This window comes from Oxyura jamaicensis, chromosome 1, assembly GCF_011077185.1.
Source record: "Oxyura jamaicensis isolate SHBP4307 breed ruddy duck chromosome 1, BPBGC_Ojam_1.0, whole genome shotgun sequence".
NCBI lineage: Eukaryota > Metazoa > Chordata > Aves > Anseriformes > Anatidae > Oxyura > Oxyura jamaicensis.
The window spans coordinates 81,670,887-81,698,650 of NC_048893.1; the positions used below are offsets into that span (position 1 = coordinate 81,670,887).

The 27,764-nt window shown below is 38.8% G+C and overlaps 1 protein-coding gene across 2 annotated transcripts in view; it reads left to right on the top strand.

Moving 5' to 3' along the window:
• The window catches only part of MAN1A2 (mannosidase alpha class 1A member 2), a 134,741-nt gene extending 114,191 nt beyond the window's left edge, over positions 1-20,550 (top strand). For both annotated transcript variants that reach the window (XM_035314375.1, XM_035314382.1), the window contains exons 10-13: positions 2,158-2,377; positions 7,231-7,403; positions 14,972-15,087; positions 18,113-20,550. In XM_035314375.1, coding sequence (XP_035170266.1) covers positions 2,158-2,377; positions 7,231-7,403; positions 14,972-15,087; positions 18,113-18,245 — 642 coding nt within the window. In that variant the 3' untranslated portion in view covers positions 18,246-20,550. The remainder of the gene's footprint in view (positions 1-2,157; positions 2,378-7,230; positions 7,404-14,971; positions 15,088-18,112) is intronic.
• The last annotated feature ends 7,214 nt before the right edge of the window (positions 20,551-27,764 follow it).

A 27,764-nucleotide genomic window follows, 5' to 3' on the forward strand; every position in this document is an offset into this window, starting at 1 on the left:
CAGTATTGTAGCAGTCCTCAATGTGAATGATTGTTACACAACCACTCTGGCAGCTGTCTAAGACTTAGTAGTTTCTCCTGTCAGTTATTTCTGCATTCTTTTCACTAGATCCTGCCACAAGCACACACTTCAGACCTGTCAGTGGTATTAGTGAAGAAGTGAATCCAACAGGAATGCAGATCAGCACTTGTCTTTCATTACTTTCAGAATCCGTGGGCTCAACAGATGGTAGTAGCGAATTTTTCCATCTAAATGATGTCTCAGTCCTGAGGCCAAGTAAGAAGCAGGGCCCGACTGATAACAGTAGTCATCTCCCTGCAATTCACTGGATTGGCTTTTATCTAGTGCATTCACTTTTACCATGTGGGGACTACAATATCCGCACTGGCTGCATGGCTGAGGTATAGATTCCCATCATTTATAATCATTCAGAAAAGTTGCTGCAAGCACTGCAGCATCTCAAGTCAAGAAGATACTCAGAAAACAAAGTACGCATACAACTATTTCCAATTAGTATTTATATTATTATCTTCCCCAGGCTCCTAATCCTAAGAATTCTATGTTTGTTTTGTTTTGTTTCTGATAATAATTTAAATAATTCTGTTGGGCTTTTGTGTGTTTTGTTGTTGCTGCTTTTTTAGTTTGTTTGGTTGTTCTTTTTGGCTTCATTTTTGTTTTTCCATTGGGGTACTGTTGAAGAAGAATTAAGAAGACTGTCAGATGCTATTTCAGAATGTGGATGGAGGACTACTGTCAAATTTTGCTGGGCTCAGTACAGCTGCTTTGACAGCCTTGTAGTACTTCAGCACTGTCTTTTTTCTTTTTTTTTTTTTTTTTAATTTGGAATATCTACTGTCACAGCTATTTCACTGTTTATTTTTAAATCTGAATGATAAGTTGCAAACTATGTATATGTTGCCTGAGTCTGTATGGTAGCAACCTGTATGGCTAGCACTGGGTAGATATCAGTGATACAACTGTGTGAAGCAGACATGACCTCCGCATCCAAGGTAGTCACTGCAGTTGTATGCAAGATCCTATGTATATCACATTTCAGTGCAAAATACAGTTGTGCACCTTTAGGGTATAATTTATTGTAGGCATCAGAAAAGCAGCAGAAAGGAGTAAATGCTCACTTCTGTAGTAGATCTTGGGGATGGGAGGGAGAGTAGTGAATGCCTTTTTAATGGCACTTTAATCCTTCAACTCTAATCAGCCTTGGAGTACTCTGACCAGTACTTTCATGCACTTTAACGGAAGTTGTGAACCCAGCAGATGGTTATGTGTGGAAGTACAAAAGAGATTTCTGGAAAGAAGGTAGGAAAGATGTCTCCATGGTAAAGAAGATAATTATAATGGACTCAAACTGTCATGTAACTAGAAAGTTGTTACAAGAAAAAGGGTATAATGCTAAAGAGAGTAAGTACTGCAGTAGATAGTAGAGATTATTACCCTCTTTGAAAGAGGCTTAAGTAAATGTGTTTTTCCATGTATTTTGTAAACTTTGGAAAGTTACTGTTCTCCAAACAGTACCAAAAAAATACCATTTTATAAATCACAAGCAACAACATATATTGGTACAAATGTGCAAAATAAGAACAGCTGTTACTTGAGTGCTTTTTGTGAACACCTATTCTAACCCTCACCCATCCTTTACCTGTGTGCAATCAGAAGGCTGCTGTGGAGAAGCTAAAAGGTGGCTGGAGCATTCCTGTCACTTTCTATTAAAGGCTGACTGAGAGTACAAGTAGTTCATTTACATATATTGCTGACCTAAAGCATCCAATTTGGATGTGTTTTCTGAGTACACACAGACTGTACAGTAGAACATTTATTTACTTCTCAGAGTTAACAGGTAGACAAACAGCCATGTGAGCCATAAAACGTGATGAATTCTCAGATAAAATTGCAGTGTCATCTGTGTTTTGAGTTTCCTGTGGCTGGTCTCAATAGCATCATTTAGCAGGTAGGGTATTTTTTAATGTTTATTGAAATTGTATTCTTATAGCTGTTTGTTCCTGTAGTGCTCAGAAGTGAGTTTGGCAGAAGAAAAAAATATTTACTTTTTGAAAACAGTATTTTATTCTTTAAAGAAGTGTTAGTATGTAAAACTTGCATTTAAAACAGTATTTGAAAGTTCTCTTAATCTTCTTGTAGGCCATAGAAAAACATCTCATCAGAAAGTCCAATGGAGGACTGACCTTCATTGGGGAGTGGAAGAATGGGCACCTTGAAAGAAAGATGGGCCATTTGACCTGTTTTGCAGGGGGAATGTTTGCCCTTGGAGCAGATGGTTCCCGAGATGACAAAGCTGGACATTACTTGCAGCTTGGAGCTGAAATTGCACATACTTGTCATGAATCATATGACAGAACAAGTAAGATGCATTGCTAATCTAGTTATTTCAGTAGCTGAAATACAGAAATAACGGAAGTTGTTTTTAAGAGTTGTTATGGACCTGTTCCTTGTCTAACATTGTTTTTAATACCAGTGTAATTTTCTTAACATCCATGTCTTTACTCTGATCTCCACCATGGTAAGTAAATGCAAAAAACAGACTTTTTATAGCTCCCTCTGGCATGTTTATCCCTATCTTTGCATCAGTTGGCAAAGATATGCTATGTGGGTACAGGGAGGAAGGAGTATGCGTGAACTCTTGTCCTCCAAGATATGAAGGGCAGTTTCTCATTTCATACATACGGTTTTTACAGTTATGTAGGATGAGAAATTTGTAAATGCTTTTTTTTGTTTGTTTGTTTTAGTAGTAGTACATTAGGGGTAAGTACAATTAAACACGAGAGGATGGAAATTACTGAATTGTGAGATGGCCAAAGATCTGACTAATGAGGAGGCAGTGTCACCATTGGGCTGGATATTTCTCATTTAGTCTTTTGGACCAGGTTTTCTTTTGTCTTAAATAGTGACCTTGATGCATAAAGTTGGATTGTGCTGATTGTGCTTACTGTGACCAAAAAGTCAAAAGAAACTGTTAAAACAGAAGAGTCTCAGAACAAGGAAAAGGGAGACCTTGAGGACTGGACTGTCAGAAAGAAAAAGTTACTACAAAAAAGGCAGGATCTTGTTCTGTAAACTGGAAGTTGAAAAATGCCAGTGCAGCCCTAGTCTGTATCAGGTAAAGAATTTTCAAGAGAGATAAGTGAATATTAACACTGTCTTAGAAGACATGTATAATTTGTCATCCAGAATACTCTGTACAAATCTGAATTTTGAAGCAGAAAGAATGCAGAGAATGACCAACAGAATAATGAGAGTGACAGAGCTTTTATTTTACAGTAGGAAAATAAGAGACGTTGGCCTGCTTATATGAGAAAAATAATGACCAAGAAGGGAATACATTTGTTGTCATATCAAGGGATAAACACTGAAAAGAAATAGAACTATTTTAAGACACAAGCAAGACAGATATACCAAGAGCAAGAATTGTATGCTCACCATGGATGAATGTAGGCTAGAAATTGTAAATGGCCTTGTGGGTCCATCACAGAAGCTTCTGAAATACCTTGCTAGTAGAAGTAATGGAAACTAAAACTCCAAGCAGTTTTAAGATGTGAATTCATGTATTTATTCACAAGGATTACATATTGTCATTGTATCATCACTTGTAATTTAAAAAAATTCAATTTGATGGTTAAGAGAGATACTTTCATCAGTGTAGTAATAGCATAAAGAAAATGAAAAAAAATATGAGTAAGCTTAAGCCTACAGCCTATTGCACCTATATGTCTTGGTGGGTCAAAAAAAGTTTCAGTCTCAGCCCACAGAGATCCATCTCTGTCTTATTACGTAAAACTGGTAGTTGGCAATTGCTGCTATTTTAGTCAGGATCAATCAATGTGAAGATGCATAGTTTTTTCATAGGAGCATATGTGGAGGAAGGATGAGACCCCATTTTGGACTTGAAAGGACTATTTACACTCATACGTGTGCTCAGTTCTAGTTGGTGATAGAGAACGTCCCACCTATACAGAGTAGAAGACTTCTGCCTCTTGATTTCAGGGATACCTTATTCCACATCTCAGTCAAAACTGAAAACAAAAGAGTTATGTTTTGTGGTAGACATAGACCAATTCCAGTTCAAAATTCAGTTTCTTGACCTCGGTACAGATCTGACTTTTTTCACATGGAACCTGGCCACCATAGTAACCCAAATCAGGTAAAAGTGTTTTCTTTTATTACCCCTGGAGACTGATTATTCAAAAACGAGGGAATCATTTCCTTCAAGTTAGCTTTGGGCAGTTAAACTATCTTGATACCCTTCTATTTTTGGGGCCAAATCTGAAGTCACTTGCAGACCTACCCCTAGAGAAAAATTTGCTGTCCTATGCATGTTGCTTTCTCAAGTTGAGTCCAAGTCTCCTTGGATAAGGTGGTCTGTCTACACGACAGCTTTCTCCTACATGGCTTGTTACAAGTTTTTCCTTAATCCTTCTAGATGTTACTACAACCTTTGTATTGTCTTTCCCACCAGATTGCATTCTCTTAGCACTTAGGTTACCCATTTCATCTCTCATGATGCTGTCTGCTCCACAGTGCTGATTAGTACAGAGGAGTTGGAAAGTCCTTGCAACTTTTCCTGTTGTATTTCCATGGACATCATTTCCCAATGACAATTAGGATCTCATGTAATCAGTGATGGGCTTATGCAGTCACTCCGAAAATCTGATTCACCTGTCAAAGTTCTGCAGGAATATCTGGGGGAAGACTTCAGACTCCTGAGTTGTAGCCTGGAAAATTGATCAGGGATATCCTGAGAAGCTCAGGCTCTTGCTGACTTTATGAAAATCCCTGTAGATTCTGTTCAAGCTGAGGATCAGTCTAGCAGTCCCTGTGGGATGCCTTTCTAATTCACCAGCTGGAGGAAGCTGATGGTCTTTGGAAGGTACAGCCATGATTCTGATCTGCCTCTGAGTCAGTAATACTTCCTGAGTCCACATACTCTTGTGATGTGTAATCCACACATGCCTCTGTTTCATACCTACTCTGCTTTTGTTCTGTACCATAACCTATTGACAGATTATTGCTGCAGTCATCCTAAATCTCCCATCCTTTGACAAGAGATTTTGAGAATTTTCTGTAGTGAGGTATGCAGTTGAAGAGAAGATAGTGAGAATTAAAGATGCAAGACATGCTTTGATCTGTATGGCCATGTACTGGCACAGCACAAGGGGTCATTATGCTGTCAGTGGGCTTTGGTAAAGCTAAAATTTTCACTTACTCATGCTGCTAGGTTTGTCAAAGTTTAAGCTTGTGTGTGGACTGCACACCTTGAAGTATTCTGGTTACTGGGGATTAGTTCTGTTTTACATGCTTGCACCATTGAGAGACATGGCAAAGGCATAGAATAAATAGTAACGTGGAAGCCATAAATGATAATGAAAAAAGATGTCCAATGAAACAAAAAGACTAGCAATACCACTAAGAAATCAAACTGAATAATTTACTTTCCTAGGTATTTTAGAGGTTAAATTAATAAGCAAGATCATCTACATAGGTGGCAGAAAGTGATGATTTACAGCACACAGTGTTTTAGAAAAATATACCATCTCTTATACATAAGAATTTTCTCACCCATTAGCTGATAGTACATAAAGTATTGATTACAGAGAGGTTATTTTATGATGAAGTTTCTTGCACATATTTAAAGTTTCTGACAAGACCTGCCCTCAGAATCTGGGTATAGCAGTAGGTGTTCTTCTAAGTGTGACAACACCAATGCAGAATAAATCCAAAGAATAAGATTTCAGCTGAGACATATGACCAGATGTTGCCTCTGTCCCAAGACTCATAGAAGGCAGCTAAACGTGGAATAATGAATACTTGTTTTTGTGAGAAGTGTAAAATAACAGTGTACCTTGATGGAATTGTTCAGAAAGTCTCAAACGAAAATATCTTGAAGAACTTCTGTAGTCCCAAAGATGGGACTGTAGCTCCCATCTCTGGGCCCAGACATCCAGCCAGTTTTTAACCCAGAAAAGAGTGTGCCAGTCCAAGCCATGGGCTGCCAGCTTCTCCAAGAGAAGACTGTGTCAAAGGCTTTGCTGAAGTCCAGGTAGACTATGTCAACAGCCTTTCCCTCATCCACCAGGCGGGTCACCCAGTCATAGAATTATATGAGGTTGGTCAGGCAGGACTTGCCTTTCATGAGCCCATGCTGGCTGGGCCTGATCCCCTGGTTGCCTTGCACATGTTGTGTGATTGCATTCAAGATGATCTGTTCCATAATTTTCCCTGGCACTGAGGTCAGGCTGACAGGCCTGTAGTTCCCTGGATTCTCCTTATGATCCTTCTTATAGATGAGCGTCACATTAGCAAGTCTCCACTCATCTGGGACCTCTCTGTTTGACCATGACGGCTGATAGATGACAGAAAGCAGCTCAGCACACATCTGCCAGCTCCCCTCCCTCAGCACCCTTGGGTGGATCCCATCTGGCTCCAGGGGCTTGTGACAGTCCAGATTGTAGCTGTGTAATTAAAAATGTGTGGAGCTGCAGCTTCATAGTATGGAAAGTATTTCTAAAGGTACATCCTTTTTAAACAAATAGTCCCACAGATGCTGGCACAGTACTATTGCCATTTCTGTCCTTAAAGGAAGACGTAAATCTCTAGCGAGAGATGTTTCAGGTGTGACTAAGCTTATATTGACTTATTTGAAACCCCTTACTTGAGGATTGCATTATGAAGTACATCAGTTATGGTGGTGTGACAGCACTTCCCTAAACCAAGAGAGGTTGAATAAGATGCCAGTTATATGTGATTGTGACAACCTGTTTTTGTTCTAAAATCTTTTCCAGCTGTGCTGGGTGGGATCAAAGGACATTAAAACCTCTGGTGACCCTTTTTGTTTCTTTTGCTTATGAAGAACTAATGTCAGCCACTTTAATTTTATCCTATAATTTAATGTATTAATGTGTTTATATTCTTAGTGATTCATTAGTTTTCAGGAGGATTACTCTACTCTTGTCAAGATAGGTATTTTTCTCACAGGAATTGGATAAATTATTCATAAGAAAAATTAAAGGCCTCAACAATAGGAAATATTTATGAGACTGCTTAAAGACAAGCTTATTTCTGCTTCTCTCACATGCTCAGGATGTAGCAGACTCCTATCCACCCTTCCTGTAAAGATTTATAAGGAATACATTTCTTTCTCTCTCTCCTTTTTTTTTTTAAAAAAAAAAAAAAAAAAAACTTTTTTTCTTTCCTCTGCAGCATTAAAGCTGGGTCCAGAAGCATTCAAATTTGATGGTGGTGTAGAGGCGGTGGCAGTGCGGCAGAATGAGAAGTACTACATCCTAAGACCAGAGGTGATTGAGACCTACTGGTATATGTGGAGATTCACCCACGATCCCAAGTACAGGCAGTGGGGCTGGGAGGCAACACAGGTAACTGTATTAATTATCTGTCACTAAATTAATTCAACTTATTTTCCTTTTGTAGCCACTTTCATCCAGCAGTACTGATATCCAGAAACACTTCAAATGGTAGTTGATTTTTATGAGTTCCAGTAAACCAGGGTATATATGGAGGTGCATGGTGTTCTTTCTGTTTTGCAAATGCTGAAAGAGCTTCTCAGATGAGACATGTACAGCATTATATATCTGATGAGTTTTAGGTCTGAAATTAGAATCCATTGGTCATGACTCCTACTGTAATCAGTAGTCCACAGCCCCAAGGAGAGGTAATTTATCCTGGGAAATGAAAGCATATTATATATAACTTTATTAAACATGTGTTAGCACTTTGCTTAGATTAAAAGACACTGCTGTTTTTAAGATTTCTACTTGGTCTGCTATTAAAACTGAAGTGGAAGGCCAGCTGTTTTCAGACTGTTTGTAGACTAGATAGCATATACATGTGGGTTGATACCATGGCTTTTTCTTATCTTACCTGTCTGAATGGAAGGAAATAAAATTGCCAGTCAATTTAAATTTACTCAATTATAATGAAAAAATACAGCATCACAAGAAGTAGACCATAAAGTGAATAAGCACTGGCACATAAGGCAGAACTTAAAAATGGTTGCTAAGGTTCTTAAGAGATTGTTGCTCCCTTGTATGGCTGCTTCTCTGGGTTTAAATCTAGTCATTGTATATCTTAAACAAATGCCTGAGTGTGAAAATGCTCTTGAGTCTTTCTTATTGGAAACGCTTATACTGATCTACAGAAACCCAGATTCATATTAAAATCCTAATCTCTGTGCTCGTGACCTTCCCTCATTCATCCTTTGCACATAGATGTCTGATAGTTATAGATTGTATAGACTGTAGGCTATATCAATAACTAGGCTTCATAAAAATTATTTGTAATCTCCAACACTTTCTCATTTTGAATGCTTCCCAGAGCTGAACTGTGAGCCTTTTCTGGTCTCTTGTTTCTCAATGGTTCCACCTGCTGGTCTGTACTAATGTCATGCAAAGCTAATTCCCTGTCCAAGCAGTTTTCTGGTCCTCTTCAAGATCTGAGTGGCCAGTGGGCTACTACAGCTCCTCCACTTTCTTACTATAGCTCCAGCAGTCTTTGGAAACAGCTTAAAGCCGGTTTCAGAGATCAGAATAAACATTAAAGATAACAAGACACTAATGAAATATTTTGACTACAACCAGGCAAATGAGATGAGGGAAGAGCCAAGGAAGAGAAGAATCAAGAGCCTGGAGAAACGTTTTTCTGTAGGTCAAAACCAATTTAGCTCAGAAGCAAGAAACCCAGAAAAAGTACTTGGATCAAGAGGACATCTGTTCAGAAGTCTGTATTCACAACTTCTAAGACAGTTAAGGAAGGTTCAGGGTATTCTAACTCCGTTCATACCTATCCTTCCACAGTGCAGTTACAATCGTGTAGAAGAATCCTAATATTTTAAGATTGTGTCTTAGTTTTGGTTAGGTTTTGCTTTGTAGACTGTTTTGTTAAAACCAACATCATGTTATTCTGCAGAGAGGTTTCAAATTCGTCAGATTTGTATTCCAGAATCCATTGCTGCTATCTGTAAAACAGCAAACATTGAGTCATATCTTCCCTTCTGCTTGAACTATAAATGTTTCTAATATGACAAAGAAATGGATTTAGTAACCTACTCCTTGCCAGTGTGTGTGCAACAAATGCCTGCTGATCTAACACCAGCTCCTGTCAGAAGCTCTGGCTGGGTGATCCAAGATGAGATTAGAGCATTTATACTACGTTAAAGAATGCAAATGCAAAATTTTCAGGCCAAAACCTCTATCTCAATCACAATGTTTTTAGATGCACTTGTTCAGTTTTCTCGATCTGCCTTCATATCTTGGTTCCCCCTACTGCTTTCAAACCAAACCTTTCCTCCCTCCTCCCCTGTCCACAGTTTTCTAGTTGTACAGGGCGAGGATTATATTTTATCCCACATCACCTGCATTGAAGCTGTGTAAGTTAAGCACTCCATGTGCTTAATGTCATAATTCCTTACAGAATGTCTTTTTCTTCTTACTTATTCAATAGAGTTTTTTAATCCAACATACTCATAGAGTATTTTTGAACTCTTCATAAGTGGTTTTGCATGCCCCCTCCATCCCACAATTAGAGTTCTTCTTTCCCCCACTGTCATACTAACACAGGAGTCTGGGAAGCTTTTTGCTCCACAGGATTTTTTATTCCCTGTATATAGATAGTAAGCTCTTGTCTTTAGTCCTCACACCTACTCACTACTTCCCCTTCTTCTCTGACACATGCATTTCCGGCTGTGCTTATTCCCCCATTTATAAATAGAGAATTATCTCATATAACACATAGGATGTGCTCTTATGTAACACAGACTGTATTCACTTTCCTGATGCCTTTTGACTACTGAAACATACTTTGAAATCTGTAGTACAGGCTTCTCATGATGAATGGTATTTTCTTAATCAGACTTCTAGTAGATCCTTGACACTTCAGAGGAAAATGAATTTTGTTTCAGAATTTGAAGTGGTCTTTTTTTTTTTTAACATTGAACCTAATGTTTAATGACTGGTTTCTTGGTGGTTTCCCTTGTTTGCTTCTTTGAACAGATGAATAAATCCCTACCCAAATGGATTTGAGTTAGTTCACCAATATGTTAGAAGCCTGTTTATCTCACAGTAAAAACTCTTCAGAGTTGGTCTGGCCTACGCTGTAGAACTGCCTGGCTTTTTTAAGTATACTCCATTACTCAGGTTTATTAGCACTCTCAGCCCAGATCTCTCCCTGCTTTTTATCAGTGGGAATTTGCACAGAAGACTGTGTTTTGTTTGTATAAATATTTTTGAACCGTCTTTTCATTATCTATTTCACTGACAGCTTCTTGTTGGCTTTTTATTTTACTGATGACAGCTTCTCGGCTTTTATTATCTATATACTTGGACAGAATTTGGGCGTTTTAGTGCTAATGTTGTGGTTTGGCCAAGGCCTGCTCTGTCATCTCTTCATCCAGTGGAAGTTGAATTTAGATTGTAAGAGCAATCCTGAATCACTGGAACAGGGTCTCTATCTCTTCCCTAATAAAAAAAAGGATAATTCTCCCTAATACTATGGCTGGCACTGTAGGCAAAATTAATCCCAATTGTACTGGGCCAGCCAAAGTGGATGATGGTGTGCTGGGTGTTTGCATGAACTTTTACTGAAATATGCATGCAAGGTATCCAGAGTAAATACAGAAGATGACTGAAATCCTTTTTAGGCTAGAAACTTGAAACCAGTAAGAGCCACCACCTCACAATAGACACTTAAAGCCAATTAGTAACCTAAGCTGTATGAGTAAATGTCTTGGCTTTGCTGAGGACTTCCATGTCTTTCTCAGCAGGATTGTACCAGGGAGGTAGCAGAGTTCATTTGCAGTTCTTACGTACAGTGAGAGAAATATGCAAGATCTCAAGTTTGGGCTAACTTAAAAAGCAGTCTGAGGATGAACATTAAGTTGGGATGGAAGATCTATAGGTCTCTACTTAGTGAAGCAAAGTAGATAGAAAAGAGCCAGGCATAAGACAATGGGAGAAGGTGCTGCTGGTAGTGGAAAGGTTGGAGGTGTTGGAGAATGAAAAATGGATTCACAGTTCAGGGTTTGGAAGCTGTGATTACCGCAGGAGTGTTTTGGGGAGTAAGCTGGTGAAAAACCTGGCAGAGTTTTTATGAACATGTTGTTAGCACAGTCAAGAAGAGTCACACATGCAACCACAGTCCCTCAGAGGGACTGAGGGAATTGGGATCTGATCTGGAGGCAACTACAATTTTACTTCAAAAGAACCTAGATTCACTGTGACCTCCTTGTATGTCACAGGATCCAAAATTTCACTTTGTATCATATTTGAGCCCAGAGATAAGTATTTGGCAAGAGTACAATATTACATATTTTTCTTTTCTACTATTGATTTGAATAAGGGGACTTGGAAAACCCAATTCCTTTGGTTGTTTGTTCCATTATTTAATTAGTTGTACTGTTAAAAACATCTTTTTTATTTCCCATTTGAATTTGTATAGTTCCAGCTGTCAATCATTGGATTTTCCTATGACTTCCTATACCATATCAAAATGTGTTTTATTACCCCATCTTTTCTTTCCAGAGTTTTCACAGATTGTAACAAACCTACTACTAGGTTGTCTTAAGAGGCTAAACAAATTGTGCTGTCTCCTGCTGTAAAACACTTTCTCCAAACACCTGCAGCCACCTCAGTTGTTCATCATCCTTTTTTAAAAAATAATTCTGAAGCTGCATATTTCAGTTTTTGTCTTTACCCACATCCCCATGCAAAATTAAAACTATATGCTTGCTACTGTTTGCTATCCCTGTGTGTATACCTGCTACAACATCCTAGTAGGAACTCATACTCAGTTATCTCTTTTGGCCACTGAATTCTTCTAAGTGTCTACTTTCCAGACTAATCTGCAGTTACATGGCCTTTATTTCTAGATATAGCATTTTGTACCTGGCCATATGAAACTCATTTTGTTTGGGTTCCAGTTACTGCCAGATTGCACTGATTGCTGTTACTCCCCTTTGTCATTTTTGCTAGAAGCAGTGTTGCAGTGATTGATAAAATTTAAGACCATTCCTTGTGAATCTCTGAAAAGCAGCCCTATTTGGTAATGAGTTTACATTGCCAGATCATTCTTAGAGTACTGTTGACCATTTTTAAATTAAGATAATTATATTGATATGGTATAGTGCTGTTTTCTTCTTATCATAATGTGTTGTGGTACCATGTCAATTGCTTTAGAAATGTTTGTTTTATTACACTTTTGCAGTTTCCTTTATCTGCCACTTTGTAGACCTTAAAGAATGAAATCAAGCTTGCCGAGAAAATTGTTTTCTGTAAAACCATGCTGATTGGTGTCAATTGTCCTCTTGTTCTTTTTTTGATTTTTTTTAATTGGGTTTCCGTAATTGTTTGGGATTTAGGTATGTCATCCTAAAATTATCCAGTCGGCCTGCCAATGCTTTGTAATAGTAGCATTCCCTTGATATTCTTCTAGTCCTCTAGGACTTCCCTGTATACCAGGGTGCAATAAAAATTAGCATCATTTTGTCAAGGAAATTGATCTTGAGTGAAAGAGTATCCAGGTAGCAAATCAGATGCCCGTACACCCAGTACTCTGAGACCTGTGTAAAGATAGAACACTACAGATTTCAAGTGGCTTTTAAGCAGCTTGTCTTCAGCACCAAACTCTTCAGACAGTGTCCTGAAGACACTGTGTACGCCTCTGAATCAAGACCAGTTTGTTCACCCTTACTTGAATAACTATTGAATAGCTATTTAATAGTCTTCTGGTGAAATTTTTCCTTCACAGTTCTTCACTACCACAAGCATGAGACCTGTGCAGTGTAGAGCAGGATCTCGGTGCTGTCTGTTGTTTGCAGTCTCCAAAATAAATAATAATTAAAAAAAAAAAAAAAAAAAAGAAGTTGTGTCTTCCACACTGATTTGCAGGTTTAATTCTTGGGGAAAAATGAGACTGTGTCCTAAAAGTGAAATAATTTGTTCTATTTCATTTTGTCACAACCACTTGCAAGGTTCTCCTGTCTGAGCTGTGGCACACAGTGTGAGGGTTGCTGAATTGTTGACCAGAGTGACACCAACAAGGTCATGCTCCGCATTGCTGGGAATTCTGGCAAAACTGTAACCGTTGTAGCTTTCCCCACAGCTTGCCACACTCCAGAGCAGAGACAATGGTGTGTTCTGCACTATTATTGAAAAATACAGAGAGAAAGAGAGGAGCCAGAGGACTTGCTTCATTTCCTGCTTAGAAAGCAAAATTTTTTTTGACCTTTATTCATACATACCACACCTGCCTAGCAGCTCATAGGATTTGTAAGGAGGAATGGACAAGCGGTTCCATAAACAGCATATGCATTACTTCTTCAGAAGCATGCCACACAATTATTTTTTCCTTTCCTTTTCTTTCTTTTTTTTCTTTTTTTCTTCCCCCCCCCCCTTTTAGCTGCCATGCAATAGCCAGCATGACTTGTGATGTGCAATAGTATTTGAGGAGATTGTCGTGGGTGTGGGTGCTCTTTAGTTACACATACACCACCTTCTCCAGACTGTCGAGAGAACTTGGTCAACCTATATCCCACGTGTGAATAGTCTCAGTGTCACCCTAGACTGCAGCAGTAACCAGATCTGAAAAGAATTCATCCATACACTTTCTTCTTGTGTTAAGGCTCAAGTCCCAGCAAAAAAGGGAGTTTTTCCAACCAAAATTTGAGGCAGCTCCACTTGAGATAAGGAAATACAGAAAGAATTAGACTTTGTCAAGAAAGACGAGAAATCTGGTGTCATGCAGAAAGAAACTTCATGCAAACTAATGGACCAAATTATAGATTACCAAACTACAGGTAGCTGTGTTCAGTAGTTGTTAATGACAGACATCCTGAGCCAAACAGTTTCCTTCATCATTGTGCCTCTTCTGTCCATGCATAAACCTATTAAAAGAGTTAGTGTCTGCTGAGGAAGCACCACCAAAGTAGTGGGGAAGCACAGATAATCTGTGAATCATTTCAGAGTCATTTCTTTGGGGCTGGTTTTAACAGCTGGTGTCCTTGCATGCTGTAAAGTCGTGAGTATGAGATGAATGATTGAAAGCATAGGCAAGAGGTGCTCTGCACTACTGAGAGCTTCTTTCTAGTCTCCTCCTCTTTGAATAGGCTTTTTGCAGTACTGTGTTGGAACTGATCAACTAGGTGGTTTGTGAACCAAGGATGCGTTGTCCCCTTTCTGCATGGAACATTTATGGATTTAAAAGTCATGCTTTAAAGATAAAATGGTCTTCTGCAGTCCAGCACACAAATTGACTTGAGTTCCAGCTGTATAAAGGGGAAACAGAGAAAAGCATATATAGGAGATGGAAATGTGGGGAGAAAGCAGCAGCTGGAAAAGTTTACAAGATGAAATCAAAGTCCCTAAATATGAGTACGGTATGCAATTCCTATTTTCAATAAGTCACTATGACAAATTACTAGTTACAGAGTTCCTGAAATTCTTTCAACTGCAAAATCCAGGATGTTTTTTTACCTTCCTACACTCCCCACAGCGCATATTACATTGGTTGATAGAAAAATGTTCTACAACAGTGTTACCTATGACCAGACATAGCAGCTCAGCCTAAAAAAGTCAGCAAAAGTATACTGAGGCCATATCCTCGCACCAATATCAGTCAACAGTGAATACCTGGGCAAGAACATATTCTTCCCCAGATACCATTTTAGCTTCTAGTGTTTTGCCATATGTGGAGTCTTTAGTAGCCTTGGAGGGATTTTACTTTGTGTGGGTCCATGTGCCCAGTCCTTTTTTTCCGCCCCCCTATTATAAACTTTTAACATGCACAACATCCACTGACATGAGATTTGTGACAGCGTTATGTAGCCTGGAAAGTCCAGGCTTTTTTGATCAAGCCTTACATTTCAGTGTGTTCAAATTTTGTAATACAATTGAAATATCTGTGTGTGTTTTTTTTTTAACCTTCTTTTTTGCAGGCCATCGACAAGTATTGCCGAGTCAGTGGTGGCTTTTCTGGTGTCAAGGATGTCTATTCCTCATCTCCTACATATGATGATGTACAGCAGAGCTTTTTCCTTGCTGAAACTTTGAAGTAAGCTGTCTTCACTCTTTCTTCTTCCTGTAAAAGCCAGCATCTAATTTCCAGAAGAACATGTTGACTTAACAAATAATCTGTTGTCTTGTCAGGGTGGTTTGGGCATTCTTTTTTTCACAGCTTTAGGTCCAAGGCCAGCCTATTTTCCCAGCAGAAAATACAAGTAGAATTACCCATGCAAGAAGCTTATGCTGAGGGAACTTTCATTTTTAAGACTTCAGTGTGATTTCTGGCATCACAACAGAGGACCGATATCTCCTTTTTAAGAGATTCCATTTGCAAAAGACATTTTTAGATACACTGACTTGACATACTCTGTTACTGTAGAACCTGTTTCTCCTGTGTGTGTCACTGCAAGGGAGTAAATGGGGAAAAAAAATATTCCTCCATGCCCTTGGATTATTTTTCTGTATTTCTCCTATAGCATATTTCTCTAGAATACTTTTTGTTGTAAGCAAGAATGCCAGGTGTATTTTATAATCTTTCATGTACTTCAGATTTTAGAATCTTTTAAATATTCTTCAATTCCATTGAGTGTGCAGGACACCTGTAGTCCATTGTGCAGAGGTTAGTGCACTCTGTTGCATATTGGGTTCAATGTATAGTGTTCAAAGTTTCCTTTTGATTCATAATAAAAAGAAAATGCTATTCTGTACTAGAATATGCTATAATCTTTAAGTTATTAAGACAGTATGAAGATACAATAAGAAAATACAATACAATAGGACAAATGTGTAAAGATAAGAATATGTCATGGAGACATTAAGAGATCAGTTTTTAAAACAGTAAGTTTATCATGACTACTCGTCTCTTCCATCAACGACGTGACCAGCTATCAAGAACACTCTTGTTATGCAGCTGTAATTGTGCTGGAGTTTTGCCTATGAAGCAATGTCTCCAAACGTGTGACAATTTCTTGACAGTCACACCAGTGAATTTGGTAATTTAGTTCTGACATTGAAATCTACCGAGGTTCCCGTGTAGGTTACCTCCCTGAAACCTTGTGAATTGTCTACCTTTGGGAGAAAAGGGTGTGAGCTGGCTATATTCCCTACCCCTTTTTTCCTCCTGTATAACATTTTGCAGAATATTTCTGTTTGTTAATTTCATGGACTTAACCAGAAGCCAACTTTTTTGAATGAGGCCAGAGCTGCTATTAGTTGTTGCTGTCTCTGGTTACATATCTGTGCCACTTTCTGCCAACATGTGATGGAAGGGTTGATACGTTTGTAGTTGCACAAACTTGTCAGCAGTGAACACTCATTAAGGTGTCCTTTATGTCGTTACAACCCAGTGATTTGAAGAAGAAACAGTTGTAATCATTTGGCAATTTAGCAGGGTGTGCAGCTTTTGCAGAATGAAACAGGTTTTTTTTTCCTCTTTTTTTTCAGAGTTTACAGTATTTAGCAGGTTTTAGCTGCAACTTCTGTCTATCAAGATTGATTTGGGGTATTAGGAGCTCAAAATACATAGGTGAGAAAGCAGGTCCTGACAGTGGCAGCACTGTTACCTACTTCAGGCACCACAACAGGTTTCACTGGTGAGAAAGGACTCCCAGGTTCATCACATGTAAGGGAAAGGTTTGTCCATTCTGTCCTTCAGCTGACTCCTTACCAGACTTCTCTAAATTGTCACAATATTTTGTTTCCCCGTATTATCATTATAAAAAGAAAGTCAGCCACTGATACCTGCTCTGTCATCTTTGGTAAGTTTATTTCAGTCACTCTTCTGAGTTCCTTTTCTGGAGCCTAAAAGCTATACTCTGAAAGGGAGAAGCAGAAGTTTCAAACAGGCCCAGACAGAGGCACAGTACTCCCCCAGGAAGTGATCCATCTGCCTATAAAAGCCAAATTAGAAAATGAAATCTGCTCCTAAGAGACTTCTGCGGTGACAGAACTGAAGTTCTGTATCACTAGAATTCTGTCTAGATCTTAAATAATCACAAGCAGATCTCAAAATTCACTGATGTCACTCAGTAACTGGACGTGCTATAGCTCAAGCAGTGACACATGAATATGGACAGCGGAAATCACCAGCATCTGATTTAGAGAGTGAAGTAAGAGCAGCCTCAGCAGAGTGAAGACAGAACAACGTGTATGCACATGCTGGTTGTGACAGAACCCACTAACGGGCGTGACCCCCTTCCTTGTTCCATGCTACAAGACCTGTCATTTTCTGGATACCAGGAAATCAGTGTGAAGTGCACAGGACCACAGTTTTTTAACACAGCTGAGAGGTCCTGTACATCTGTGATGTTAAGCTTGCACATGCACAGTCAGGTTTTCTGGAACAAGGAAAATCCTTTAGAATTTTAGCATTTGAGTTTGGAAGCCTTGACAATATGCCTACCACTAATACCCCCACTCAAAAGTGTGTATTAAGAAAAAAGAACCAAGGAATAGTCTTTTTCCACATCTGTCCAGAAACCTTAACATTGTTACATGCTTAATTTGTTCTGTGTTGCTTTATAATATACAACATTTATGAATCCTCTCTGCACAATATACTGGCCCATTTCCTTCCACCCAGAAGCTGAACCAGCTTCCAGCATGGTGATGACACATGAGGTATCTGGCATGGCTTATTGGCATCTCTTGTGCTTCCTCTAAATCTTTGATTTGGTTTGAACAGAGTAGTCATTTCTAAGTGGTTTTATTCCATTAAGAACAATTTTTTGCCTACTTTTCTACTCCCCTGCCTCCCGAATCCTCATGCTTGGTGTCTTGATGTTTGTAACATACAGTAAGTTTTTGAAAGGAGTCTTGAAAAATGGAAGTTACTTGGAAAAGTTAAAATGCTGTCATTGTAACAACTTTCATTTCAGGGCTTGAGTTGATAAAAATAACTCTTGAGATCATTGTAATGGCAAAAGTTGTGTGGGTGCTATAAAAAGATTGAATGGAAATAACTTTTTTATAGCTTTAGATGCTGACTGGTGGGGCATGCAGCTGCTATGTTGCTCCACCCTGTCTGTTGCTAAGCTTTAATACCCACCATTTTTCTTCTCTGTATCGATATCTAGGTATTTGTATCTGCTTTTCTCCAATGATGACCTTCTCCCGTTAGACAACTGGGTTTTTAACACAGAAGCTCATCCTCTGCCTGTTTTACATTTAGCGAACACCACACTTTCAGGAAATCCTGCTTATCGATAAAATCAGCTCTAAGAAGAGGAAGAGAGACTTTTCAGCTCTGTTTTGTTTACATGGACCACTTGAAACTTTAAGCAGGAGAGGAGAAAGACACTTGATAAATCTAGACCTCCGAGTCAAGTACAGGCGTGAGAAACAAAGCCCTTCAACATATAGATAAGTAAAACTGAAAAAAAAGTTCTGTTTTATATATGACCAAAACACATTAGTGTGGTATTTGCAGGACAGAGACTTCATGTGCTTTGAACCCTCACAAGAGATGGAATCTACTGTTTAACATAAATGCAACAGTGTAAGGAAGAAGAGGTTTTCCTGTTCAGCAACAGAAACTTGCTGCTGCTGCTGTTGGCTGTTGCAAGGAACAGTACACCAGTCACCTCTTCAAATTGGGTGGGTTCCAAATACTTAGATTTTTTTTTCTTTTTCTTTTATTTTTTTATTTGTTTGATGATGACATGAACAAAGCAACAAAAAAAGCAACATCACTGCACCAGCAGCATCAGGATTTGATTTTTTTTTCTGTACCTGTCTGAATTTTCTAAGGATCATCAGTTTGCCCAGACTGGCAGCCATTCTCAATGCCTCTAAACCATTAAAACTAAACTATAAAAACTGTTGCCTCCTCATTTCCCTTTTCAAAACAGTGTTGAAAGCTCTGTGTTGTATGCTCACATCCAAAAAACAGTTTGTAAGCATTTGGTTTGTAGTTCATTGTCAGCAACATTAGCTTAGTTCATTTGGCATGCTACAGTCACAAAGTGTTGAGCATATTGCAGGGGTAGATAGGAGCCAGTTTCCCTTCCTCACAAATCCTGTCACATGGAAAGTCTACATTCTCTTATTTTTTCTTGTTTCTTCTAGCCAAATATACAGAGATAACAACATGAGAAAAGCAGTCTCTCCTGACTTATATAGCAGGGTATAGTATATGGCATTTAAAAATGCTCCCTTTCTGCTAAGCAGCAGGAGCCTGTTGCTTTATGTTTTTCCACGCAGTCTGGATTTTTCCTAAAAATTAACTTCCTTCTTTGGATACTATTCACAGAACCTTATTTGCAGCTTTGAAATCCTGACTTATTTTGTTTCTGCATGGGACAGAAACCTAAAACTGCCTTTGATTTAGTTTACAAAACTCCTTTTCTTCTGTTCCAGTGTAAAGCCAACATGATTGTTTTTGGAAATGACATAACATCTCTTACGTATGAATGGAAAAAGAAACTCCGGAGTCTCTTCTTCCATTAGTTTAGGAGAAATGAGATGCTGTTACCTGCATGTTTTTTTCTTGAGTACTAGTCTGGCATAGTCCAAATCCTTTGAAACTAGGCTGGACAGTATCAGTTAAGTGGAGTCTGCCTCAGTCTTCACATACAGTTTTTGCTAAAAGAAATTTAGCTTTTTCAAGTATCTCTTCATTGCCTTTTTCATTGCCTTTTTTTTTTCTGTTCCAGAATCCTTACAGCTCACGTGATTTCTTTTATTCCCCTTTTAGCTCTCAAATCCTTTTGCCATGGTGACTGGCACCTTTGCTGAAAAAGAGCTGTGAAGTGCTTCTTCCCCTCCTAATTAGTGCACAGGTTGAATCTTTCAAAAGTCTTGATTGCATTTTCAAACTGAAGTGAGTGGAAGAACTCTCTTCAGTAAGCTACAGAAGTACAGCATCAAGTCTAAAGGCACTAAGTGCTATTTCGCCCCCTCAAAGATGCCTATATATGAAGTTTTATATATAAAAGCTTTTCCTCTAAATCAAATTATAATATATCTTACTGTACTTTAAAGTAGGATTTCCCCTATAAAATTTTCCTTCACTCCTCTTTGATACTATTTTAGACATTGCATTTTTTCTTTGGTCAAGTGATGATTTCTATCAGATGCTTTTCTCCAGACTGTTCCTTTAGTTTAAGGGGAGGAAGACATAAAACTTGGAAAACATTTCAATCTGAACATTCTTGCCTTAATACCAATTATTTAGTTACTGTAATTGGCAGCAGTATCTTAAAAATAATTTAAGATCTGATAAAGCAATTGATGTACATAATACTGTTTCAAGTAATTGTTTATATAAAATTAGAAATAACTGGAAGAAAATGGAATCTTCTTACTGGTCCGCTATTTTTTCTAGTTGAGTATTCAATGAGTTACTGAAGAGCTAGTCATTTTCCATTTTAAAGTTCAGATATGTTATGTTTTCAAATAGAGTTTTTCCCATCCCATTAGAACTGTTATGAGTTTAAAACTGCACTGGATTGACTTGTTCTCCTAAATCTCTCTGAGTACAAAGGAGAAAGATGAAAAACAAACTCCTCTGTTTTATTTTTGTTGTTGTTTGTTTGTTTGTTTTTAAAAAAGGCACTTTCCCCCCTAGCCCATCCCCATAAACTTCCTGATAAATATAGATGTAGAATGGCTGCCAGTCTGTTCAGAGAAACATCAAGGACAGAATTTTGGAGTCACAGAAACAGCAAACTTATTGTGTTTTCTGCTCTTCCACACCCCTCTTTTGAATTAAAGAGCAACTATTCACATTAATTCCTCCATGAATCGCAATGGGTTAACTCACTGCCACAAGAATGTTTGAATTGAGGACCTAAGCCATTTCATGTTATGGGATGGTATTTTTCTCAAAGCAGATGTACAGTACTGCTATTTCTTCTTTGTGTAGACAAGCAGCAGGTACCAAATAAAGGACACTTGTTTCTCATTTTCCAGTTACCCCAACGGTTGTCTATTTCTACTCTTATCACTCTAAAAGACAAACTATTGTTTTCCTACAGAAGCTACTGATCTTCATAGTCTATCCAAAATAATGTGTTTTATGGACTAATTGCTGTGTCGTTCATGAATCTCTCCATCCTGAGATTTCCTAGAGCAAGCTGAAAATTTGGAGGTAATGGGTTTTGAGCGAGGTGTGTGTAGTAACCAAGCATGGATAATGAAACTTCTGATTGAAGTGGCATGTCCTCATTCAGAGTCCTTCACAAAGAAGTAGGTTCTGATCTACAGAATGGAGTTATGTGCAATCCACAGTTCAGACTGTTTTCCCTCTGGGTACAAAAGGTACAGTAGAATATTGTCACTTTCATTCTGTTGCTGCTGTCTTACATACTTTCATGGAGAGTGTAAATTTAAGCACAATGAATTTTTAGTGCTAGTTGTTTCTGAGTCTTGCACTGTATTCTCTAACAAAACAATCCTCATTTTCTTTAGGTAGGTGTCCCATTTAGCAATTTCTACAATACCTTCTCCTCTTACAGGATGAAATAAAGAACAGAAAATCATGTACATTATTGGCACACTGGATTTGGGCAAGAGCTTGGAAATCCCAGCATTGTCTATTTCCTGTATGCATGCAGTCAAAACAAAGATATTCAGTTCTCTTCCTAATCCAAGCCTCAAGCTTGCCTGATCTGTTAGCAGTAATTTTTTTTCTAACGCTTTACAGCCTGACAGAAGCCAAATTTCTGCACTGATCACCTTGGAGCTGTGTGTGTCCTACAGTCAAGAAGTCAACGTCTTAGCTTTGTCCTCTAACTAAAAAGAAAACCCTTGAATGATGTTCTGGGTGTTCATTTTGTTGCACAACTAAATGCTTAAAAGGCGTATGCAAGATTCTAAACGCCCTGGAGTAAAGGGGAAAGCAGATAGTATAGTTCTGGGTGCCAGTCACACCTTTGAGGCTCCTTTAGCTCCTCACTACAGATTTGTGAATAACTCTTCTATCTTCCAGTCATTGAAATAGACTTACTCAGTATTTTAAAAGATTTGAATACTGCGTATCTGGAACTTTAAAAAGTGAAAGCAATTACATGTTCGCTGTAATACTATCCTGTAAGATTAAAAATATACCTTGTTTTGATTTATTCCTAAGCAAGGTTCTGTTGGGCTGTCCTTTATGATCCCCTCTTTTGTCCCTAAGAATGACATTACAAATGTAATGTTATAATGTGACTTTTCACTAGTTTGAATGGAGAAGTGGTTAACAACATCAACACTGAAAGAATCAACAGTGTAATCTGGCATCCACAGAAAATGGTGTGGCAGTTTACATCTCAGGGCTGTAGTAACAGGCTTTTAGCAAATTGAGCCTGTTATGTACACTAATAAGTCTAGTCCATGTTTTTAAGAGGACAAGTTAGAAACAGGCTTCTTGTTACCGGAGAAAAATGTAAGCAAGCTCTTGATCCACGCTGTAGTTCAGAGATCTGTTTACCCTGATGGGACTTCCCTTTCTCGCTGCTTGAATTTTGAAAAACAGTCTTCTGACTAAAGAGTTTGAGTTGCCATACAAAGAAGAAACCCAAGCTCTTTTGCTAGTTATGTGTGCACAACTGTAGCAGAGATGATAAGCACGAGCTGCTTCGGATGTTAGCGCATTCTAATAAACTGCTCTGTAATTGCCCAGAAAAGTTGGGAACCACCGAAGGAGACAACTGACTTGTTACAGTGAATTGTTGCCTTTAATCCTAATCGCTTGGTGGAAGTTGGATTTGCATTCTGCCTTTATTCTTGCTTTAACTGAAACTGACAGGTTATTTTTCCTCCAAAATAATAAAAGGGCAAGAGTCTATCTTCTGATGTGGAAACTTTCTGACTGCCTCTGACCTGGAATCCTGCATATGTACTTTTTACAGATTAAAAATAATATTGTATATATATAAAAAAAAAAAAAAAAGATTGAATAAAGAATGTCTTTAAGTGAAGAATGTGGTTTTTGTATCCTTTGCCTCCAGTAGCAGCCTCCTATAGGTGACTGTGAATCTGATCCTATTTCATAAGCTTGTTTAGTGCTGCAGCTTTTCATTCCCCTGCACCTCTACTAGGGACTTAGACCCATGTCACCATAAACAGGTATCAAGACCCACTATTGCAAAATTAAGCCTCTGTACCCCTTGCTTCCTTTTAACAGGTCATTGTAGTGCTCAAATTTTTCTCAAGATGTAAGCTATGTGTACAGCAGCTTAAGTCCGCTTCAGTGTGCCAGTTTGAAAGCCACCAAATCTCAGAAAATGTTGAGCTTTCTACCATTTTGATACATTTGGCTGAAAGTTCAAATTATTTGTGATGCGGGCAAAGGGCACAGGTAGACGTGCAGTGTTAGTAAGTAATAGTAATTTTCTTAAGGCACCAGGCTGAAAACCTAGCTTTTCATGATACCAGATAGCCAGTGTATTAATTCTGGCCATTTATTCCTTCCTTTGTTGAAAGGAAGAAGGTCTTAATTGTATGAATGTTGTTCCTGGGGAAATGGGTATGAAGGAAATCTGCTCCAAGTGAGACTCTTTTCCCTCTGCACCTTTTAATTCACTGCAACTGCTGCTGTAGCTCTCTATTTTGCAGTACAGCAAGTGAAAACCAAATTTGCCTTCAGATTCCCATTAACTGTAGGTGATTCTTATTGTCTGACATCACCCGTATTGCTCATATGCAGTATCTCGTTTTTGTGCCATGCCATGACTATTGTCCTGTGCATCCTGTTTCAGTGCTCTATATCCAGTGCTCTGTCTTCACAGCGTGCAGACAGAGCACTGGATATTGATGGATGCATTGACCTCCTTCACTGCTAATTCAGAAGATAAAATTACCTCCAAAGTATCATAATTCACTGCAATACATGGAACCTGATACACACCTGCTTGTCCCGGTATGCCATCCATCTTGAAATCCAGCTATGCATTCATTTGTTGCTCCCTAGCTTGCCACATGAGCACAGCATGTTCACAATGCATCCATTTTCCTACCACAGTGCCACTACCAACACAGTTTCTTTTGCAGCTTCCTCTTTGATCTTCCTCTGCTGTGCCCAGCTCTGAAGTCACTTTACTGAAAGTAGCTTCTTGCATCAAAGCATGTGTGCTACATCTGTCCATGTCACATGGTCAATGAGCCCTAACTTTGCCTCCTGCTCTAGTAGTAACAAGCTCTCTATCCTTGTCTATATCGTTTTTGCAAATACTGAAGCCTTTATTACTGTACTCTTGGTTCTTCAAACAGGACCATGCCATTTGTGGTTGCACTGCATTGCCTCTGCCTCTTCGATAGCAGTGTTCCACCCCTTTGCTCCTACCTCTTCTGAAACACATTCTGCACCTCCTGTATCCTCAAAGCAATCTTGCCTCTTTCATCTCTTCTTTGGCTTGCTGCCTGCATGTCACCCTCCCCCTGCTCCTTGTAGCCTGTGATTGTGTGTGCTCCTTACTGGAGACCATGTGTCTTGCCTTTCCTTTGCATATTAATTACTTGTATTCAGAAATCCTGAAATTAATTTGTAAAGGGTTATTTTTAGCCTTCATCTTGTAGCTCTGGGAGTTGGCTTCTCTCAATGCAAAGCCATAGACATGCTGTGTGCCCTGGAAAGGAAAGCTAATCTATTTGTGCCAGTTCATACGTGGGGTGTGTGATGGTGGCAGTGTTTGATTGAAGGTTCTTGGTGGTTTGCTTTTATTTTATTAAACTGAAGAGCAAGAATCTTTTTGATGAAAATGTTTCAGGCTGAGCAAACTTCCATGTAAAAGGGTTTGCGGAAAACATTTACTAATATAGTCAAACTCCTTGCAGGCAAAAATTCAGGGAAGGAATTGGGGAGGAAGAAAAAGCACTGTGTGTCCATGCGTAACAACAATTTCGCCGTTTTCTTTCTTATATGGTTTACTTTGTACAAGTAGTTATAGACAACAGATATATCTGTTACGAAATAAAACAGAAAGGATGAGCTGCTGCAAGACTAAGAAAACAGTATGATGAGTTGAAATTAGGATCACATAAAGATCCATGTGAATTGTATTATAGCTGCGAAAGGAAGAATATCCCTGGACAGTTTCTTGCAAAAGCTAGCACTGCCTATGTCTGCGTACCCTTCTCTTCATCAATCCCTGTTGAAGCTTCGGCAAGCAAGAAGCCCCTAAGAATATGTGTGAGATAGATACAGCAGTCTGCTACATCATGTGCAACAGAGGACTGCGTGCAGATTCGGGGGTGAGATGTAGGGAGATTTCTTGCTCACGAGGACAGATAGACCAGTCCATGGCTGGTTTGTGGATCATGCTTAGTGTTCCTGTCAATCCCTCTGCAGAAATTCTAGTATACTTTGAAGTGTCACTGGTGATGCAGAATTATTTAGCATATCAAAGACAAATGTTTTCCAGTTAAGCAGATACAACCTTTTATGAGATAAATCATTCTCCAGGGAAAGGATGTATGGTATATCTCATATAACTGATCTTCAGTAATTTGTGCAATACTGCATCTTGAATAATTTGTCTATGACATTGAACAAAAGACCTGCACAGTGAAAAAGGAACTGGTTAAAGTAGACATAATGAAGTATAAAATGGAGAAGGAAACCTCTAGGGATATTAATGAATGTCACTAAATCCTGGTCTTATGATAAATCTTGTGTAAAAGGCAAGAAATTGTTTTGTGTTTTTTTTTTTTGCTGCAGCAGCAGCAGCAATCTAGGAATGATTACCAATGAAGAGAATGTAGGATCAGATAAACTTGAGGCCTGGAAAAGCAGAAGACAGAAGAAATTCAAAAAGCCAAATGAAAACTTGTACCTCCAGGAACTAGAAATAAAACTTTTCACTACAATCTGGGATGTTGTCAGTTTGAAATCATGAACAGTGAGAAAAACTGGAACAAAAAGTCAGCCATAATGACTCAGATCACCAATGCAAGGTGAAAGAAGAGCAAGTGAAAATAAAAGAATGGTTGTGCTGGGTCAAATCTAAGGTCTGTCTAACCTAGCATCTTGTCTCAACATTGACCAGGAGCATATTTCTAGGGAAGAGTAGGGGGAAATATATATACACATATGTATCAGTACCTCACAAATGCACCCTAAAATGATCTGCAGCTGTCTGAGCCACAGGTGGTGTCTCTGTATTTAGTAGCTCTTGACATACTGGGGGTGGTGGATGTTCATAGGAATTAGTCCAGTCCCTTATTGAATCCAAACTGTTAGTGTGCAGAGCGAGCACTGCCAAAGAGCCTCATGTTGTATGCAAAGCTAGCATGCACTAAAAGGGTGTTTCTGATGAAACTGAAAAAGTATTAGTGTTGTACAAAGCCTGATCAATGCATCTGAGATACAGTGTATGGTTCTGACTGCCCATAGTTCGGAGAACCTGTTTCAATGGAACATACAAGACATGAGTATTCAGGATTACCAGGGAATTGAGAATTTATGTGAAGAGACGTGACAAGAGTTTAGGCTGGCAAAATGGAAGACTGACAGAGGGGCTAATTGCTGTTCATAACACATTGAGAGACTGATCACTGTAGGAGAGGGGGGAAAAAAAGATACATCCAATACTCGATACTTGAATAAAATTAAGCTAGAAATCTGAAAGGGGTTTCTGACTATGACATCCTAGAATTAGAAAATGTTGTTCTGCTGAAGAAAAGGATAATGTAGTGTGCTTGCTTGCAATTTCAGGGACCTGAGTCAAGAATATAGGAGGTCCCTACCTGTCCTACTTTCCAGAGCTCCTTTGGGAGCTCTGTATCTAGGGCTCAATTTACAAAAGCCTTTTACTTTGTGTTATTTGTTTCCAGTGCAGCGCAAATGTAAAATGCCATCGGATCAGAAGAACAGCCTTTCTTTTCGACATAGATGGGATTAATTTGTTCACATTTTCTCCACTGTTTGAGTAATGATGTACAGAAAAACACCAAAATACTTGCTATTAAGCTTTTTAACATGGCTTTCTGTTAAGCTCTCACCACTAACTTAGCTATAACTGAACCAGAAACAGTTTGCAACATAGGACACCAATCTCTTTTATGGAAAAAATTATTATCGAACAAGGACCAAGGAATATGATACTAAAATAGAGAAGAGTGGCACAATAAGAGCAACGTACTTTTCCACAAATAGAGTCCTTTGTGCAATGATTTTTGCAGAGCAAGATAGGTTATCATCCATACCCAGAGAAATACTCTTCAAGGTACTATCTGTTGCATGCACTTCTGTATTGCACTATTTGTACCTGCAGATTACTGTTACAAGCTCATCCTGTCCTGATATTTAAAGTCCCTTCCAGCTCAAAGCATTCAGTGATTCTATGAATCTGTGAATACTTGCATTAATACTGGGCTTGATATATTGGGCTTATCTTTAGGCTTTGTTCATCTGAATCTACTGTACCTAGTAGCCAGCAGCCTGCATCAACAACCTTGAACTGCATTATCTGTGATAGAAATGCAGACTTTGTAAATACAGAAACCACAGACAGAATATTGGACTTCACAGAGCGAGGGGAAACACTTGCGAAAGATACCATCTAGTGGTAGTATGAGGCAGGGACTGATAGTACCCGCAGATTGAGATTCTGCAAAGCAAATTTCAATCCTATCAAGTAGCAGATCATAAACTCCTTCCTTTCCAAGCAAAGGATGCTACCGAGGAGTACTGGGTATCAAATCTCACTCTGCCCAGTGGGTCCTAGTTCAGGCGGTGCTGGGACAGACAAGGGAAAACGCAGGTTTGCACTCACCCCATCCAGCAGTCAGTCTGTGACATTCCTT